Source organism: Pipra filicauda, unplaced genomic scaffold (genome assembly GCF_003945595.2).
Source record: "Pipra filicauda isolate LSUMZ 115617 unplaced genomic scaffold, ASM394559v2 scaffold80_size11013439_pilon, whole genome shotgun sequence".
NCBI lineage: Eukaryota > Metazoa > Chordata > Aves > Passeriformes > Pipridae > Pipra > Pipra filicauda.
Window position 1 is genome coordinate 6,493,990 of NW_024104987.1, and position 17,998 is coordinate 6,511,987.

At 49.5% G+C, this 17,998-nt stretch overlaps 1 protein-coding gene across 3 annotated transcripts in view; it reads left to right on the forward strand.

The window, feature by feature from the left end:
* TMEM104 (transmembrane protein 104) overlaps positions 1–14,076 on the forward strand; it is a 41,925-nt gene extending 27,849 nt beyond the window's left edge. For all 3 annotated transcript variants that reach the window (XM_027749626.2, XM_027749627.2, XM_039390321.1), the window contains exons 9-10: positions 946–1,039; positions 12,777–14,076. In XM_027749626.2, the coding sequence (XP_027605427.1) occupies positions 946–1,039; positions 12,777–13,537 (855 nt within the window). In that variant the 3' untranslated portion in view covers positions 13,538–14,076. The remainder of the gene's footprint in view (positions 1–945; positions 1,040–12,776) is intronic.
* The last annotated feature ends 3,922 nt before the right edge of the window (positions 14,077–17,998 follow it).

Below are 17,998 nucleotides of genomic sequence, written 5' to 3' on the forward strand. Positions count from 1 at the left end.
TCTTTGTTGGATGTTTTTGTAACCCAGCTAAAAGAGATGCAACAGACTGGTGCTGCAGCAAACCCCAGTTCAATTTGCCCCATCCCTGGAAGTGTTCAAGGCCAGGCTGGACAGGGCTTTGAGCAATCTGGTCTAGTGGAAGGTGTCCCTGCTCATGGCAGGGGGATGGAACTAGATGGCTTTAAGGTCCCTTTCAACCCAAGCTGTTCTGTGATTCTATGCTCTTAATACACATCTAAGGGGGCAGTCAAGAAAGGTCTCTCTTCATTGACAGAACCTTTAATTTTCACACTGAATTAAGTTCTTTCTTATGAATATCTCTGATTTTTTTTTTTTTCCTCACTTTGCACAGGTCCAAGCTTGCAAGTCAAGAGCTGAACTGTTACACTATAGCTTCCCACTATATGTTTTTCCATATATAAAAAAACTTATATCTTTTATACAAGCAACCTAAAGCTCGGGGGAAAAAAGTTCCAGGCAGACCTGGCTCATTGCTGTTGAGCCTGGGATACCCTGAAGCCACCCCATCAATGTTAATGCAAGCAGACTGGTCAGGGCTATTGCTATTCAGACCTAAACTGAGCATGTACCCGGGCAAAGAGGCCACAGTTTAATATTTAATGTTCCGTAAGGCTGCACTGAGAGCTTTTACTGAAATGTGTCAGTAAAGGAGTGCTGGAGCAGTGATAGCAAGTGGCCAAGAGCCAAGAGGATCCTGAGCTTTACTTCTGCCCCAGGCATGTTCTCTGATACCAAACAGCTCACTTGACCCCCTGTGTGTCAGCCAACTTAGCTGTAAAATTAAGCAACAAAAGAAAGTTTCATGACAAACGGACATGTCTGGAGGTGAACCTTCAGTGCAAGCTTTGTTCTACTAATAAATTTGTCTTACTGGCAGAATTTCTGGGTTTTAATCTAATGTGTGTGTTTTTGTTGTCCTTCCAGGCAGCATTCACTCTCCTCTTGGGTCCTTTCACCTTCTTCAATGTGCAGAAGACCAAGTATCTTCAAATCATGACGTCCCTCATGAGATGGATAGGTGAGTCTTGGCAGAGTCCCGGCCACCTCTTTACCACTGATGGAACCTGAGTCACGCCACTGACGCTTCTCTTTGGCAAGATGTTCCTGTTTGGAAGCAAGTGCTTTTCAAAACAACCTCTTTGAGGACAATTGTGCAGGCCTAATAAATCTTTGAGGAGAAGGATTTTATTCTAGGATGAATTTTCTGATTAAAGCAAGACAAAGTGTTCTCAATCAGGCGTGGCAGGTAGACGAAGTTTTAGTCTGGTTTGTGTGAGAGGCAGAAAGGGTTTGGAAGAGTCTCCTTCATGGGGGCTGTCTGTGATATCCACCAGTTGTAAGTTTCTCATTCTCACAGCATGTGTACAACAGACTTTGAAGAATCTTTGTTTTGATCAGAGAACAAAAGGTGCTTCTGTCAGACTTTCCACCCTTAGTTTTATCATCTGTTTGCATTTTATTTTCCTGGGTCTTCTTTTATGGTAGGATGTGCTGCATTGGAAACCCCCAAACCAATGTGTGTTGTCCTTGGGAAGCCCTACTCCCATGAGTTCTCTCTAAAATCTTATTGCCAAGAACTTCTGGGAAGACAGGTCATTCCCTGAAGAGAAATAAGACATCACTACCTTTTTTTTCTTTTTTTTTTCCTTTTTTTTCTCCAATGCCTTTGTCATTCAAAGATGCAGCTGCCTCGTGTCTGAATTGTGTGTCTACATGCCCTTAAAGGCTGAGAAGTGTGTGTGTGTTGTGGAGGCTTATGTTCAGGTTTGTCTATTTTTGTGTAACCTAGGCAGACTAACTGATATTCAGGGCTAATAAAGAGCATTTCTGCAGGTTAAGAACCAGCATTTCTGCAGGTCAGCAGTCTCCTGGTTCATAAGTCCAGACCACTCAAGCACAGAATTAGCTCTGTTTATACCTATCACTGACCTGGAATAAGAAGAAAAGCTGCTTCTCTGAGTATTTCCCACCACACACACTCTTGACCTGACTGCAGTTGGGTATTGTCCCTTTTCCTGAATTCATCCTGTATCATCCCTTTTCATGAATTCATCCTGTTTGGAAATGCTGGCAGTCACTGGAGAGGAACAGAGATCCTCTGTTCTAGAGAACTCCTGAGATGGGGTTAAGCAGTTGTCACCCGGGAAAATGAAGTTGGATTTTGAGCTCTCAAGCCTCAGATGTTGAACAGCTTGATTTAACAAATCCTGACCTTGGATGGTGTGAAAATCCTGAATGTCTGTTTTTTCCCCTTTGTTGTCTGAGCACATGAAAGGTTTGAAAGCCCTCCCGTTCTTCAGAGAAGGGTTATCTCATTAAGGGGTACTAAAGGATGAGGAAGTTTTGGGTCCTTTTTTTTCCTTCTACTTTTTTTTCCAAGAGTGATCTCTGCTCAGCTGACTGGCCTGTTTCCAATCACCCTGCCTCCTCTTTCCTGGTAAAGACATCAGTCAGAGCTCATCCTGTCTCTGTGACAGCCTGATGCCTGCCTCATCTGCTGTTGGTTTCCCTTTAGCCAGCTCCTTCCAGTATGAGGACTGCTAAACCTTGGCATAAAGGCAGAACTGTTCCTCTTTTTCACCTCTTGATGGAGAGGGACAAAGGCAGTGTTTGGAGAAGTGTAGGAGAAATTCATGCTTTAGCCTGATTGATTCCTACATCAGCACACTGGGGAACAGCTGCCCCAGATAATGATAGTTAATGACCCTGACAGCACCTCAGTGGCTACTTAGAGCAATGGATTCCGTATGTGTACAATGAGGGATAGATTTATTGGGAAGGACGATTTATCAAAAAGCCATGTGATGCAGGGAATAGAGAAAAGCTCTTGCTGCAGATTCTGGGGTAAGGATGGATCCTGTACTGCTGAGATTTATCAAGCTGGCCTCTCCCATGTCCTTACATCACTGCTGTCCCCTCCTCCCAATGCAGGACTGTGAGTTAAACATGAGCTGGTCTTTTGTTGGTGCTTAGAGAGTTTAGATCCTAAAGAATGGTCTTGGATGGTGGTTTATGGTCTCCTGGACTTTTCCTGCCTGCTTGCCAATGGCCAGTTTTGAACTCTTTGTCCTGATATAATCTGTGCCTTTTCTTCACTTTCCTTGAGTTGTTTTTAGCCATGGGTGCTGAGGGTGGTTCTCTTGCAAAGCACTCTGAGCAGCAGAGCAACACTGGAGCTGCCAGCCTGCCTGTTTGTTGTGTTGGGAAAAACTTCCCACACGGACAGCGGCTGCTTCAGCTTAGACATGCCCGTTATCTTGGTGTGGATGGGAAGCTGACCCATGCTTTCTGTCACGATTTGAGAAAATCAAGCCTCCTTGAGCTGGGAGGTCAGTACAGGCTTTGTAGTGTGCCTGCTGCACAGGACCCACTGCACACCCTTTTCCCCAGCCCGGTGGAAAGCACCTGGATTTTGGAGCTGATGTAAAGCAGCACTGCCCCAGGTGTACTGGTGATTCAGATGATAGCGGCTGAGAGGATGGTTCTTGGCAGCAGGGAGAGCTAGCTGTGTGTGAAGGTCATTTCTGCTCGCGTTTGTAACAGTGTCAGCCTTGCCTTTGGAAGTTGCTTTCCCTCTTTCTCCTGATCTAAGTGATAATCAAATGTCACCAGCCTCTTCCAGAGCCTCATGCTCATCGCTGGCAGCACATTGGCTATCAAAGCCTAGAGCAGTCTCTTTCCACACCTTGCAGACAAGAACAATTTCATTCTGTCTCTGGAAAATAGTCGTAAACACTGGGATCTGAACTGGAAATTAAAAATGGAGATGTGGCAGGGATGAGCTCTTCATGTGGCTGTGCTTTTCCTCCCTGGGTAAGGGACTAGGCAGGACAGGCATCTTTGAAGCCTCTAAAGGGAGAAAGTTGAAGGAGGAGCTTTGCAAGCCCAAGTGTTGTACTGCTAGAGAGCCCAGACAGATGGGCTCTCCTTGTCTGGGCCTGTTGATCACGGACAGCTCATCTGGAAACAAGGCTGGCATGGTGAGGCACTTCCCTGCCAGGACTGGTAGGAGCACAGAGGGTGGATCTGTGTCTCCAGGTGGAGGGGGGCTGGTGGCAGAGAGGGCTTCCAGAGGCATTGAGCTGTTGGCAGTCTTCTGAAGAGTAACAGCTTACACACTTGGCTGCAAAACCAATTGCCTTTGTGTGGGTGAGTGCCAGTGGTTAAATTCAGTGCAGCAGTTGGTGCTTGAACTGCTGGCCTTATCCATGCTTAGAGATCTCTGTTCTCCAGGAGCTGGCGGGTGTGTAAGGCTTTGCCTACACAAGCTCTGATCCCTTTCCCAACTGTAAAAGCCCCTCTGGTACCTAAACTGCCAGGGAGACTGAGCACAGGCAACCGAAGGGGTACAACAAGGACCTTGCCTGCTGTGCTTCCCTGGAGAAAGGGCTAGTCAGGAAAAATCACTTGGTTTAAGTCCTGGCAGCGGTGCTTACAGTGAAGCCTTGTTTTGAGTTATGAACCTTGTTTTGAGTTAGAACCTTGTTGGCTCACCCAGCTCTATTAAGAGCAGAGATGGGGCCAGGTGAGTATGAATCATTCCCATGGGGTGAGGAGGGTTCTTCCCCAGACTGTAATTCCTTCCTTCCTTTCATCTCCCTTCCACTTTAGTCTTGTGAAAGTGTAGAGCTGTTATTAGCCCAAGTCCTTTACCAGTTTTAGAGCCTGTTTCCAGGTCTTTTACAAGGTTCTTGGAGCAGGGAGTCTCTCACAGAAGCCTACACCAACTAAGCCGTCAACAAATTAGACCTGTTGGTATTTTCAGTTCTGCTGTTTGGACCTAAGGCTCTTTTGTTTTCCTGGAGGGTTTAACTCCGTGGTGGTGATGGATTGTTCTCTAAAGAGACTTGAATATTTAGCTGGTTTTTTTTCCTCCTCATTTCTTCAATTCTGATTAAGTGGGTGGTGTTAGGGGTGAGCTGCTGAAGGGCAGCAAAAGGGACTGAGCCAGGCAAGTCCCATGCACCTCTCAAAGCAGAGGGGACACAGCTCACTGGGGCACAGCCCTACCTCTTTACTGTTGGATAATATTGGATAATAACTGTCTAGCAGCGTCATGGGATAGGATATGGATTAGGAAAGATAACAAAAGGACAGGGCTTGGTGGAGCTCAGCAGCAAACATTGGGCTATTGTGTATTAAGCAGCTAACCCGATTAGTTGCAGCCTGTTGCAGCCTGAGATGTCCAGCTCTATAGGTGAGGACTGTTGGCTTTAAAGACATTGGTAGCAAGATTATCACTGCTGTTATTGAATAGTCTCTGGCAAATGTTCCCAGACAGCTCCCACGTGGGACATTTGCAGTGTGTGCTGCTCTTGATGCTGCATCGTAGTTATTAGAAAGTATTGTATTTTAATAAAGAGATGTTTTATAGAGGAATAAACTTGTGGGTTTGGTTGCTGCAGGCTCAGTTGTCTGTCCCTGTAGCACAGTCAGATCGTACTATATCTATTCAAGTGACTGCAGCCCCTGAGACAGAGCATTCCCAACCCTGCCCAAACAATGATCTCACAATTATATGCCCAGGAATAAAATCTATCCCCTAGCTCTTTCCCCTGGCCAGCAAGACAGAGGGAAATCAGACAAGAATAGCCTGGAAGTCTGTGTTAAGCCCTTTTTTCTCCACCCCATCCCCTTCCAGGATACTTGGCAGAAGGCTTCTGGGGAAGCCTTCTCCAGAGCATGCCAGTGGGGCTGACTTTCCATATCTGCTGATTTCTCTGGTAGTTCTGCTCTCTCCACCAGAGCCCTGCTCTTTACAGCACTGCTCTGCAGAAAACTGGTCTCAGACCATCTCACCTTGTGAGCAGTCTCAGGTAACTGTCCCTGCCATCCTTAGCAGTGGAACCAGCTGTGCTGGAGTTGATTCAGTGCAGAAACCTGGAGTCACTCTGCTATGTCCCTTCAGCTGCTGGGACTGAGAATTAGAGAGGAGGCTGATTTAGGACGGGGTGACAGTTATCTGAAGTCCTGTGTTTCCAGTCTCCTGCAGAGAGATTAGTCTGCCAATGCCACGGTCCTCAAGGTGGGTGGCCTCTTTTCACATCAGAAACGGAGCTTCCTGCAAACACCTTCAGGAGGGACCATTTTGATCTCTGCCCCTTCCCTCCCACAGTGCAGGGCGTACAGGAAGAAGAGGGAATTGGACTGTAAATCAGGACACTGTTGCATGTTTATTCTGACAAGCTGCTTCAACAAAGTTACTTCATGTTCTTATATCCCTTTTGGAGCAGATGAAGCTGCTGCTGGAGCCCAGGGTAAATAATTCACTAAGAGAAGTGAATATATTTATGAAGAGTTAGTTAAAATGCTGTGCTTCTGTCATGCCTGCTTTTGGAATTGTCGGCTGAGGAGCTCATTTCAGTCCTGTTTGTGGGGGGCAGTGTGAGAAGCAGTGCCTGTGTAAGGGAAAGAGCCTTGTTAGCTTCAGATGCAGATGGAGAGTGATATGCAGTGCTGGACAGGACAACTCATATCCTGCCTGGGGAGCTGATGCTCCTGAAAAGAGCACTTTATCCATGCAGCAGGAGACACTGATGGGTCTGAGAGCTGAAGAAGAGGAGCTGGAAATGTAAGGACACATTTAGCCCTGCTAAAGGGTCTGGATGACAGTGCTCACACAGGTTTTCAGAGTGGGGGTGTGGCATGAAAAGCTGCTCTGATAAAAAACTTTTCTGGGTAGGGCCCAAAGCAGGATGGGGATGATGTGGTTAAGGCTGCAAAGCACCTGGATTTCATGGAATGTGGGTGTTCTGCACCCAGTGCTTCCACGCAGCTGTAGCTCAGGCTCATGGTGACACCAAAATGTGTGTCATTCCCTTCTCACAGAAGAATAAATTCTGACACGGACAGAGAAGTGACTGTCAGAGCTAACAGGCCAAGTCAATAGCAGAGCTGAGAGCAGAGTCCTGCTTGCAGAGGCTTTATGGTGCTTCTGCAAAGGGTGACCAGCGGAGAGAGGACAATAAACTACGCGGGTAATTTTCCACCAGAAGCAAACAAGCCTCGCTGGCTGCTCTTTCCTTCCCATATGTTGAGATAAAATATCCGTGATAAACACCCGAGTGCAGAGCCGTTTTTCTCCCTGTGAACTGTTGCTGGTGTGCAGATGTCTGTGGGACCAGCTGAGGTGGGCTGAGAGGGGGCAGCTCCGACGGGTTCACAGCAGGAGTTGTTACCATGGTAGGGGAGGCTACTTGTAAACCTTGGTTATTGCATTGTGAACCTGATGAAGAAAAGCAGGGAAATGATGCCCTTATAGCAGAGAAGCCCTGCTAAACCGCTTTTGGCTGCCAAAAAGTCCTGATGGTACTTTTTAATGAAGTTTCCCGTTGTTAAAGAAACAGGTTCTGCCTGGCCCAAGGCAGCAGAGTCTGAGACGGCTGCAGCAGGAGCCAGTCAAAGCTGGGGGAGTGGAGATGCCTCAGAGGCTTTTTCTTGCCCTCCCGGTAAGATGTGTCACACTTCTGTGATCTTAACCTGCCCAACATGTGGCTGTGCCTCCCCTGCTGTATGAGCAACAGTCCCCTGCCAGGTGGACCTGCCTCAGGCTTTGGGGCAGGGAGGGTAACACTACATTAGAGGAAGGAGCCACACATGTTCCACAACTTTTGCTCATACCCTTCTTCTGAGAAGTAATTTCCCTCCTCTTTTCCTTCTGACATCTCTCTCCAGAGAATTGCTGTCTTCTATGAGCATATCCATCTTGCTTCCTCACAGTCTCTGCACTCATAAATCCTTCATCTTCCTAGAGACAGTGTTTTAGGGTCTGTCGTCGTCAAATGTGATCCTTAACTACTCCAGCTCCCACAACTGATGGAGCAAACCTGGTTTTCATGTTACCTCTTTACAGTCAATTCATATAAAAACCCCCTCTGAAGGTTGGAGAAATTTATCAGCTGCTGCTCCGGAGTTTACAGAGAGCTGGAGGTCATGAACAAGTGGCAGGACATAGCTTCTGCAAGAGAAACTGGCTAAATGAGTTTTAAATTTAAAAATCAATGTCTTAATTTCAGATACTTTGTTCTGCCAGCATGGTGAACTCCAGCCATGCTTTAATAGTTTAAATGGCACAGTATCGATAATGCCTGGCAGTTTCAGAGTCACAGTGGGCTCTTCAGCTTACCCAAAACACTGCTGGAAGGCAGCTGGCTCTGAGGGGGAGGGCACCAGCATCCTAGAAAGAAATCAGCAGGGAAGGAGACAACAGGGAAGGGATGCAGAAGGTGGGACTGACTGATGTGCTGCTGGGCCATTCAGTGTGTACAGAGCAGATGCTCTTGCATTTATGCCCTTTCTCCTGAAGGAGCTGCCTAACACTAAACTAAATGAGATCTGTTCCTCTGTTTAAGAGTGGTCTGCTGTGTATTGGCTTGATGGAGGATCAGGGTTAAGGTGGGGAGAGATCTTCCTCTTTCCAAAGAGACTGGGCTCAGGGAGCTCCTGAAAACATCTCCCTCATGGAATCCATCTTGCCACCTAATGTATGAAAAGGGAAGCAAGTGGCACGTGTTGGGAAAGGGTGATTCATTATCATTATTTCCTGGCATATTGATTCTCTGCTTCGACAGGGAAGCTCTGTCACGGCGTCAGCCGGCGGTGACGGATGGCCCTGCCACAAACGTGTCGGCAGCGCCGCGTGGCACCGGCTCAGACTAATGGCTGGGGGGCAGGGGAGCAGCCAGGCGTGGGGTGGCTGCACTCCACTGCCCCTCTGGGTCCCTGGAAGGGACAGCGGGCAGGTACGGTGATGTTTGCTCCGGGCTTTGCTCGTGGAAGGAGGAATGAGAGCAGGGACAGGGTTGGAGAAGACGTGACCATCTCACAAATAAAGTGTCTTCCAGGGATGCAAGGGAGGGTTAAGCCAGAAGCGCATTCTGAGCATCAGTTCTTCCAAGAACCTACCATGATGGGGGGAAAACAAATGTGTTTTAGCCTTGGACTTATTGTTTTCTTTTCTGCAATAGCCTCTCTGCAGAGAGATGAAGCTCGTGTACAAACAGCATTTTTCATTTGCAAAGGTGTTTTCTCTGGCTCTGCAAAACGATCCTTAAACTCGGAATGGCTAAATTATCTTCACTGCTTCTCTGCAGCTCTGTTATGCTTCTATTAAAGTGCACAAAAATATATTTCTTAATATCCCCTGACTCCCATATTTCCCAAAGTGTACTTCTTTGGATGCCTGCTCATCCATATTCAGCCTTATTTCACCTAAAAGAACCAGAGCAGAACTGCCCTGTCTCTGAATCAACATCTCAGTCAAGCAGGAGAGGCAGCAGTAGCTGTCTGCAAGGTCTTCTTTATCTGAGAAGAGCCAGTGTTTGCTGCTCAAAGAGTGATGGGAGCAAAGAGAGTCTGCAGGGGAGGCAGTCGGATGGTTGGGATGAGATTCATCACAACTTTTCCTTTATGGCGTAGCCCCTCTTTATTTTTTTTCCACAGGCTCATTTCCATCCTACACCAAAAATAATGCTCGAACATCTAGAGGAGAGAAAATGAGACAAGGAGTGCCTCTGAGCCAAGCCTGTGGTTTGGGGGTTTGGAGTGGGTCTGACACTGTGGAAAAATCAGGACAAGCAAAATCCTCGATTGCTTTTTAAGCATTTATATAAAACAAGGTGTAAAGCAAAGTTTTCTTGTAAGCAACTAACAATCCACGGTGGCATCACTGCCCACCTGGCTCTGGGTGCTCTTGGTCATGGTGTCTGAAGGTGTTTTATCCCTGGAGCATCATTTGTCCTGTGTGGAGAGGAACAGATCAAGAGGTTTTTTTATGAACCCATGTCTGACTTCACCAGGATCCTTGTGGTGAAGGAACACTGTTGGGACAGTTGATGTGGCAGCTGTAAGTATTGTTGTGTGAGTGCCTTCAGCCTGCTGTCCCAGGTAGAGGATGTGAGTGAGTGAGTGGGAGCTTTTTGTGTGCCTGAGGATCCTGTGCTGCCTCTTTTCTGCTCAAAGCTGCCTGTCAGTCAGTCTGTCATCTTCTTTTCATCTTGACTTATCATCCAAACCATATCTAGGTTTCAGAGTGTCATTTTTGGGCTTGCCTCCTCCCAGGGACAGAGAGATAAATCTGACATGCAAATGTTTTAGCTCTCCGGTTCTAGAATTGAGAAACTCTTCTGCTGCAGGGAGGGAGAGAAACCAACCATCGGGGCAGGGCTGCTGTTGTCCTCTAGGGCTGGAATTGTGCAGGGGAGGTTTCCAGTTTACCCAGCACCATTTCTCTGAAGGATCTTGCATCTGCAGAACACCAGTGCTCGGGCAGGGGGAGCAGAACTTGCCTTGCTGGAAACACTAGATTGTCACTCCTTGTAATTTTAGTAAGTTTAATTTCTGAAATGAGTATTTAAGAAAAAACAAAGGTGTTAAATTCTAGTTGCTTAAGCCAAAGACTTCTTTCTATCATTTAGGGAATGCACAAGAATTCTGTTCCTTCAGTGCTCCCTGCCAGAAAAGCACATGTCAGGGCAGAGGAGATGGGAGGTGCTCCGAGGGTGAGGTGCCCACCTTGAAGTTCCCCTGAACTGGTCCTGTTGGCACTGGTGCAGAAAGTGGAACTTTGAGCCAATGGTGAGAGTAGGTCACTCATCATTCTGCTGAGCAGAGCACAAGGAGATTCACTGCCTGGTGTGCAGGGGAAGAGGTGCAAGGCTTCTGAGTCTTACCTCGTCCAGATACAGGACCAGCTCAGCTCTGGGCCACAGAGCTCAACCACCTCTCCCAGGATGGAAAGGAACAGTCTCGGCACATATCCAGAGCTGCCCAACCTGCTTTGTCTTATTGCTCAGGGCATCTTCTCCTCTTCCTTGTAGGCTGTGCAGCCCTGGGGAGCGCAGCCACGTCACATCACCCGGAACACAGCTCTTTCCGGCTTTCTTGCTGAGCAGATATGGCTGGCAGGCATCTCCCCTCCGGGACATGTGGGGGAGGCACAAAAACTGTACCTGTGTTCGCAGTGCCCCTCGCTCACTGGCTTGAGTGAAGGCGAGGGGAATTGCACACCCCCAGAGCAAAGAGCTGTTGCCTTCCACAGCCCTCTGTGATAGCTCTCGGGGGAGTCAGTAGAGCCCAGCTCTCCCAAAGCAGCCGAGCCCTCGTGGTGCTGTGAAGGAATGGATCTGCTGCCATCAGTCCAGTGTTTGTGGAGGGCTGTTAGATGTGCCCTGTCACTGGGAAACGGTTGGGAGCGAGAGGTTTCCTGAGGCAGCATGAGGTGAAATGTGGCGTGCAGCTTGGAGCTGGTGTTTGCAGCAGGAGGAAGAGGATTACTGAGAGAGGAGAAACTGGGTTTCAAAGAGCGCTGGGGGTGTGCAGGAACCGATGTTTAGTAAGGTTAATCTGGGCACAGGACAGGCAGCGTTCACTAACTGGTCTGTAACTGCCTTCCCTAGTCCCATCCCTGGCAGAGTTCCCCATCTCCAGCTGCCTGTGTCAGGGAGAGCAGGACTGGGCACGGAACAAGCCAGTGTCCTTGTCACCCCACAGCGAGCCTGCCTGGCTCCCAGCTTGGACTGTGCACTGTTCAGTTTAATTCCTCTGTATTTATATTTATGACATTCAAAGTTGTCTGTAATAGTAGTCTCAGCATTTTGTTGTTTTTTCATTACCTGATAATTCACGGCTCTGTTCCCTCACAGAGTGCACAGACAGCTCTGTGCAAGCCACAGTGGCCCATCCATTGCCAGCACCAGACTGTAAATCTCGCTGCTTGCTGCCCTGCCAGGCGGGTCCTTTCCCCCCTCTGTTGCTTGTTAACTCCAGCAGCTGATGATCATCTTTCCCAGGTTGATGCGATTTTTGTGACACCAGAATTAGTTTTCTGCTGGTTTTATGTGCCATGCTAGGAATGAGAGTCTCACAGTAACTGCTGCTGGCTCAAATTTCGACCCTCAGAGTAAATAAGGGCATTAGCCCGATCTCCTCAATTCATTTTGTCCCTGGCACGTTGCTGTTTGTGATAAGCTTTGTAAAATGTTGTTAGGCTCTTCCCCGACATAAGTGAAGGGGAAAGATGAGCAGACTTTGTGCCTAGAAGTGATGAATTTTAATAGCCGTCTTTCAGTGCTGCTTTAGTCCCTTCCAGACTGGCTTCTCCACCCTGGGATTAGCTACAGACAGCCTGTTCCTCCTGCCCAGGAAATGGCTGGCTAGTTCTTGCTCTATCATGCTCGACAGATCACAGGGACAGGAAAACTTGGTAGTAGCTGCTGCTCTTGTGCACGTAGGGGAGGTCTTGGAAACATTACTTCAGTTGCAACTGTGTAGAAATATTTCTGAGGTTGACTGGAGCCAGATTTAATCTTGTCTCTCTTTAGAGGTCAAAGCTCAAACATCTCTTAAGCCATTTTAAATGGTGATATTGAGCTAGTTGTGTGTGGTAGAAGCATCCATACACTGAGAGCCTTGAGGGTGATGGGCTCCCCGGCCATGTTAACCTTATGCTTCCAAAGAGCTCAGGGCAGCCCTGTGCTCCTGGGGGTGGGAGGACAAGTCCCTGTGGGAAGGAGACTGGAGGGAGATGCCTGAGCCCATAACCTTATCTGCTGACTGGCACTGACAGCAAATCACAATTAATTCCTGTGCACCTTACCTTTGATGTACCACCCTCAGATAAGGTGGTACATCAAAGAGATAAGGAGATGCTCTTGCATAGCAGGAGAGAGAGCTGGTGCCGAGACTGATGGTGTGATGGGAGGAGGGTCGTGGGGAGTGCGGGCCTGGGCTTGACCTGAAACCTTCTCTCTCTCCAGCTTTCATCCTCATGATAATTCTGGCCCTCATCCGCATCAGCAGAGGCCAAGCTGAAGGTCACCCGTCCATGGCCCAGCTGTCGGGCATCCGCAATCTCTTTGGGGTGTGCGTCTACTCCTTCATGTGCCAGCACTCCCTGCCATCCCTCATCACACCCATCTCCAAGAAGAAGCATGTCAACAAGCTCGTGCTGCTCGATTACATCCTGATCCTGGCTTTCTACAGCCTCCTGTCCTTCACTGCCATTTACTGCTTCCGCAACGACACCCTCATGGACATGTACACGCTCAACTTCACCAACTGTGAGATCATCAACGTTGCCTTCATTCGGTACTTCCTGGGCCTCTTCCCCGTCTTCACCATCAGCACCAACTTCCCCATCATCGCAGTGACCCTGCGCAACAACTGGAAGACCCTTTTCCACAGAGAAGGGGGGACCTACCCGTGGGTGGTGGATAGGATTGTCTTTCCTGCCATCACATTGATTCCCCCAGTGCTGGTGGCTTTCTGCACCCACGATCTGGAGTCCTTGGTGGGGATCACAGGAGCCTATGCTGGGAATGGGATCCAGTATCTCATCCCGGCTTTCCTCGCATACTGCAGTCGGAAGGACACTCAGCTCGTCTTCGGCAGCGGGACGGTGAACAAGCACCTCTCCCCCTTCAGGCACACCTTCTGGATTGTGTTTGTGCTCATTTGGGGCTTTTCTTGCTTTGTGTTTGTGACTGCAAACATTGTCCTGAGCGAGTCAAAGCTCTGATGGGGGATAGCAGCACGTTCCCTCTGGGGCTCCAGAGACTCCAGCATTTCAGCTCCCCCTCTGGGACTGTGCAGTGGGGGAGAGGTAGTGTGAAGGGAAGTTTCCAGGCCACTGGCTTGGTGACACGGGTCAGACCTGGACACAGACTTTCTTCGCTCCATTTTGGGTGTGGATGGAGTGGATTCAGCCTTGTCACAGTCGTGGTTCTCAGACAAAGCCCTGGGGCTGAGCCCTTGGCAGCCTGCACCATTAACCAGTGTCCAGCCATTTCTGCCTTCGGCTCTGTCGGAGCAGCACGTTCTCTGTCCCTCAGTGGCTCTCTGAGTGCTGCAGGTCTCGGCACACAGAAGAGCAGACAGCCTCGGCTGCTCACTGCACTGATCAGCTAAATGTCCCTTCTCCCAAAGGCAGGGATGTGCTGTGCAGAATCCACCAGGAGTTTGGGAGAACTGAGTCTCCCTTCTGCTGAGACTCCTTCAAACCAACCTCCTGTGCCACCTGAAGGAAGAAATTAGAGTGGGAATAGACCTAATTCAGAAGGACATAATTTTTTGCAGTTACATTTTCATTTTCTAGAGTCATTAATTTGTTTGTGCATCATGGATTGCCTGGGATCTGGGATCTGTGGCTTAGAGCTGGACTTCTCCAGCCCGGGAGTTTACATTAACACTTCCATCCTGGTTTTTTTGTGCTGTGGCAGCCCAGTTGCTCAGAGCAATACCCCCTCTGCATGCAGGGATACAGCTCTTCCCCCTGGAAAGGCAATCAGCCTTGCACAATCGGCAACAGCACACGGCTCGGGCGTTTCTGCTGCCAGAGCCCTTGTCCCTTTCTCCCCTTTGCACGGGGCTGCTACAAGCAGCCAGGCCCTGACTCCAGCGGTGGGGATCGGGAATGGGCTGGGGAGGTGCTAATTACCCAGTCCTGACACGCGAGAGGCCCGCGGAGCTCCGGCTGTGCACAGTGATGCGTTCCCAGCTCCCCGTGCTGGGTAATTAGCCTTGAAACAAGGTGGGTGTTAACTCAGGGGAATGTGCTGGTGCCAGGAGGAAGCGGCCGTGTCCTGGCTCAGTCCTGCCTGCAGCAGCACAGCTCCCAAAACGGGGCAGCAAAACCTGAAACCGTGCTGGAACTGGGCTTGAATCCCCCCTCTTCTCCTTCTGCACAGGGTTAAGGTGGGCTTTGGGCTGCTCCTGCTCTGCTGCTCTGAGAATGGGGCTGCTCTTACCTTAGGCAGCTCTAGGTGAGCCTCTGCTTTTAAGGCAATTGTGGTCACTGTAACACCACACAGTGACAAACAACACCAAGTCCTGTGCTCTGAGGCCCTTGGGCACAGATCAAATGGGGTTTCCTGACAAAAGGAAGAACATTAAAAGTCTTCACCTGAAATATTTTAACCCCCTGTTATCTAAGCAGGTTCAAAGCCAGGTGCATGTCAGATCCTCCTGCCCTCTGCACTTGCTGCAGTATTAAATGTCACCACTCACTAAAGCAAGCTTTGAACTGCAGCTCTTTTTAATCAAGCTCTGTTTTCAAGTAGGACTTTCTGGTTTCCATATGACCTGAAGTGCTCCTCCTGGGGGAATATGCAAGTACCTGGAGCTGTATAAAACCACTTCATGGCTTTTAGAGCAAAACCCTGCACCTCTCGAGCCTGAGCACTGCCACTGTGTCCTTGTGGAGCTGCCTGGAGAGGATCCGGGGGGACTGTTTGTCTTCTCGGCAGCTTGATCCTAAACAGGCTTTGGCAGCCCTTGCTAGTGAGTTTAAACATCCCCAAGAGCTGCTGAGAAGCTGATGTGGCATCTTCAGTACCAAATTAAGAAGGTATTTTACAGGTAGCTGGTGCTGGTGTCTCATTTAGGAAGCAGTAGGTTGGAGGGCAGATTCGTGGGGCAGCTGAGCTGGGAGCCACCTGCGAGGCAGCTGGGAGCTGGGCAGAGCTGGAGGGAGGAATTTAATGCTGACGAAATGAGCCTTTGGAAGCTGGAGAGGCTGAGGGGGCTGTTCCTCTGCACGAGTGTGCAGGTGTGGGTTCATGGAAGGGACTGAGAGCTCTCTCTGCCCTGGGCTGCCCGTGCTTTGCAAGGCTCAGCCCCAGCCCTCCACATGCCCATTTCAGCCTCTTGCCTTCACATTTCATTGCACCCAGAGAACGGGGCTGTTCTCCGTTATTCCATCTCCTCTCGCCCTCCCCTCCTCTCTCAGGGCTTCCCCGCTGGCCCTGCCTGGGATAGGGGAGGAAGAGCGCCAGCCTGACACCCCCTCCCCTTTCCTGCCACCTCTTACATTTACAGATGTGCCTTCTCTTCCCTGGCCCATATGTCCCCCTCAACACAGTGTGTGACAGTGACTTCTGAGGGGCTGTACCTCCAGGAGCTGCTTGGATCCGGGTTTTGGATGTAGTGGCACACTGAGGGGCTCACACCCTGGCCCCAGCCTTTGCTGTAGTACCTTACTGGGAAGGACTCTGCTCCCCAAAGGAGCATGAGTGCTTCTCAAATAAATAACCACGAATTCCCAGACACCCATCGTCCTTGCACAGCAGCAAAACAAATATATCCGAGGAATTGGGGTGGTTAACGGAAAGAAGCTCTACGGCAGAGAACATTTTTCATATAAAACATGACAGAGCAATGCCTTAAAAATTACTGGAGAAAGCGGGAAGGGGATGGCTCAGTGCAGCCAGCGCTGGCTGGAGGGATGCTGTGTGACCCCTGGGTGCGGTCACACAGGGGAGAGCTCCCTCCTCTCACCCATCGCGAATTGAGTCTATTTTTATTTGGCCATTATCAGCACTAACAGTTCATTATTACAGATTCACACGTGATGCTTGTCCTGACTGTAATTAGTTTTAAAAAAAAAAAAAAAAAGGGATTAAAACCAATAAAATGCACATTATACATCTGGTTTAGTCTGACTTCTTTTTCCATCCCCTTCCTCCTCGTGTGCAGGCACGGAGTAGCTATTCCTGGCGGGGACAGCCGTGACGGATGGGGCTGCAGGCCAAGGAGAAATGGCAAGCCGAGAGGCTAATGGAGACCCTCACCTCTTCCTCTCTATTAGGCTCCTGCAACTCTGGGTGGTAGCTGCAAACTCAATTAAAACATCTGTACTTTCCCCTTCTCAATTACGGCTCCTTACACTTAAAACCAAACAAATTGAATTGCTCCGCCGCCTCGGGCTGCAAAGGCAGTTTCTGCCAACGAATTTATTATCACCATAAAGCGCAGCTTGATTTATGTTAAAATATTAAAGCAGATCTTTATGATGGAAATAAACACTTTCTGCTGTGATTCTCTCGAAGGACCTCACAAGCGGCGGCGGATTTTGGGGCTTGGGCCATAAATCTGAGGCCAAACTGGCATCGGGGATGGATTCAGTCTATTGCAACACTTGGAAGAGCAATGGCCAGGGAAAGAAATAGAAAAACTTCCAGCCTGAGAGGCAGGGTTAGACAAGGTTTAGGCAAGGCTTGACCATCACCAAGGAGCCACGTGTCCCTGAGGGGATTCAGCTGTTTGAAGGTTCAGGGACAAAGTGCTTACCATGTTATCCCTTGGATGGATTTGGGCAGCAGGCCCTGATCCCGGGGGCTGTTGATGGTTTGGGGAAGGGCATCTGCTGCAGGGGCTTGGCCAGGGAAGATTTCGTGCCATGGCTTTGCCCTGGCAGGAGTCAGGAACCAGGAGGTGGCTGCTCCTGCTGCTCCCTCAGGCATCCTTGAACACGGACAAGGCAGTGCCCTGCTGTCCCTGTGCTGGCACCTGCACCTTCCTGGCCTTGAATCTGTTCTGATTTGTGATTTAACCGGCTCCCCCTGCCCTGACTGTCTCCCCATAGCAGCACCAGCACATCCTTACCATTGGAACCTCTTCCTGGTGGCTGACCTGTGCTGGCCTGCCTTGTTCCCCCTCTCCTCAGCAGGATGGGTCTCACGATGCAAAGCAATGGGGGCAGTGAAAGTAATACCTGCCATGGGGATTCAGAGCTGACAGAGGTGAGGGGTGGGTTTGGGGAACACTGCCTGTCCCCCCAGTGGGGCTGAGCCCTGGAGGTGGATGGCCAGCAGTGATCCAGCCATATTTCTCTCTGCAAGACAGGCCACGGTGTCCTGGGGCGTCCCGGGTGCCAGAGCCGGCTGAATTAAAAAGTGATTGATTAGACAATTTCACCAAAAAGAAATAATATCCCTCAGCGGCTGTTAAGCACTAAACTACCCAACCCCTCTTTGGAAAGCCCAGCCAGAAGGTGCTTCCAGGCTGCTGCTTCCCTGCAGGTTCGTCCCTGGTGCACCCAGAGGCAAGGGGATGCTGCAGGAGCAGTCCAGGCCCTCCTTGGTCCTGGAGGGTCCTGCCTGCTCTGGGCTGCTTACACCTCCTCTTCCAGCAGTGCCCAGGTTAGTGCCTGGCACCAGGAATGGGAGAAAACCTGTGCTTTTCCATCCCAATTAGCATGTAA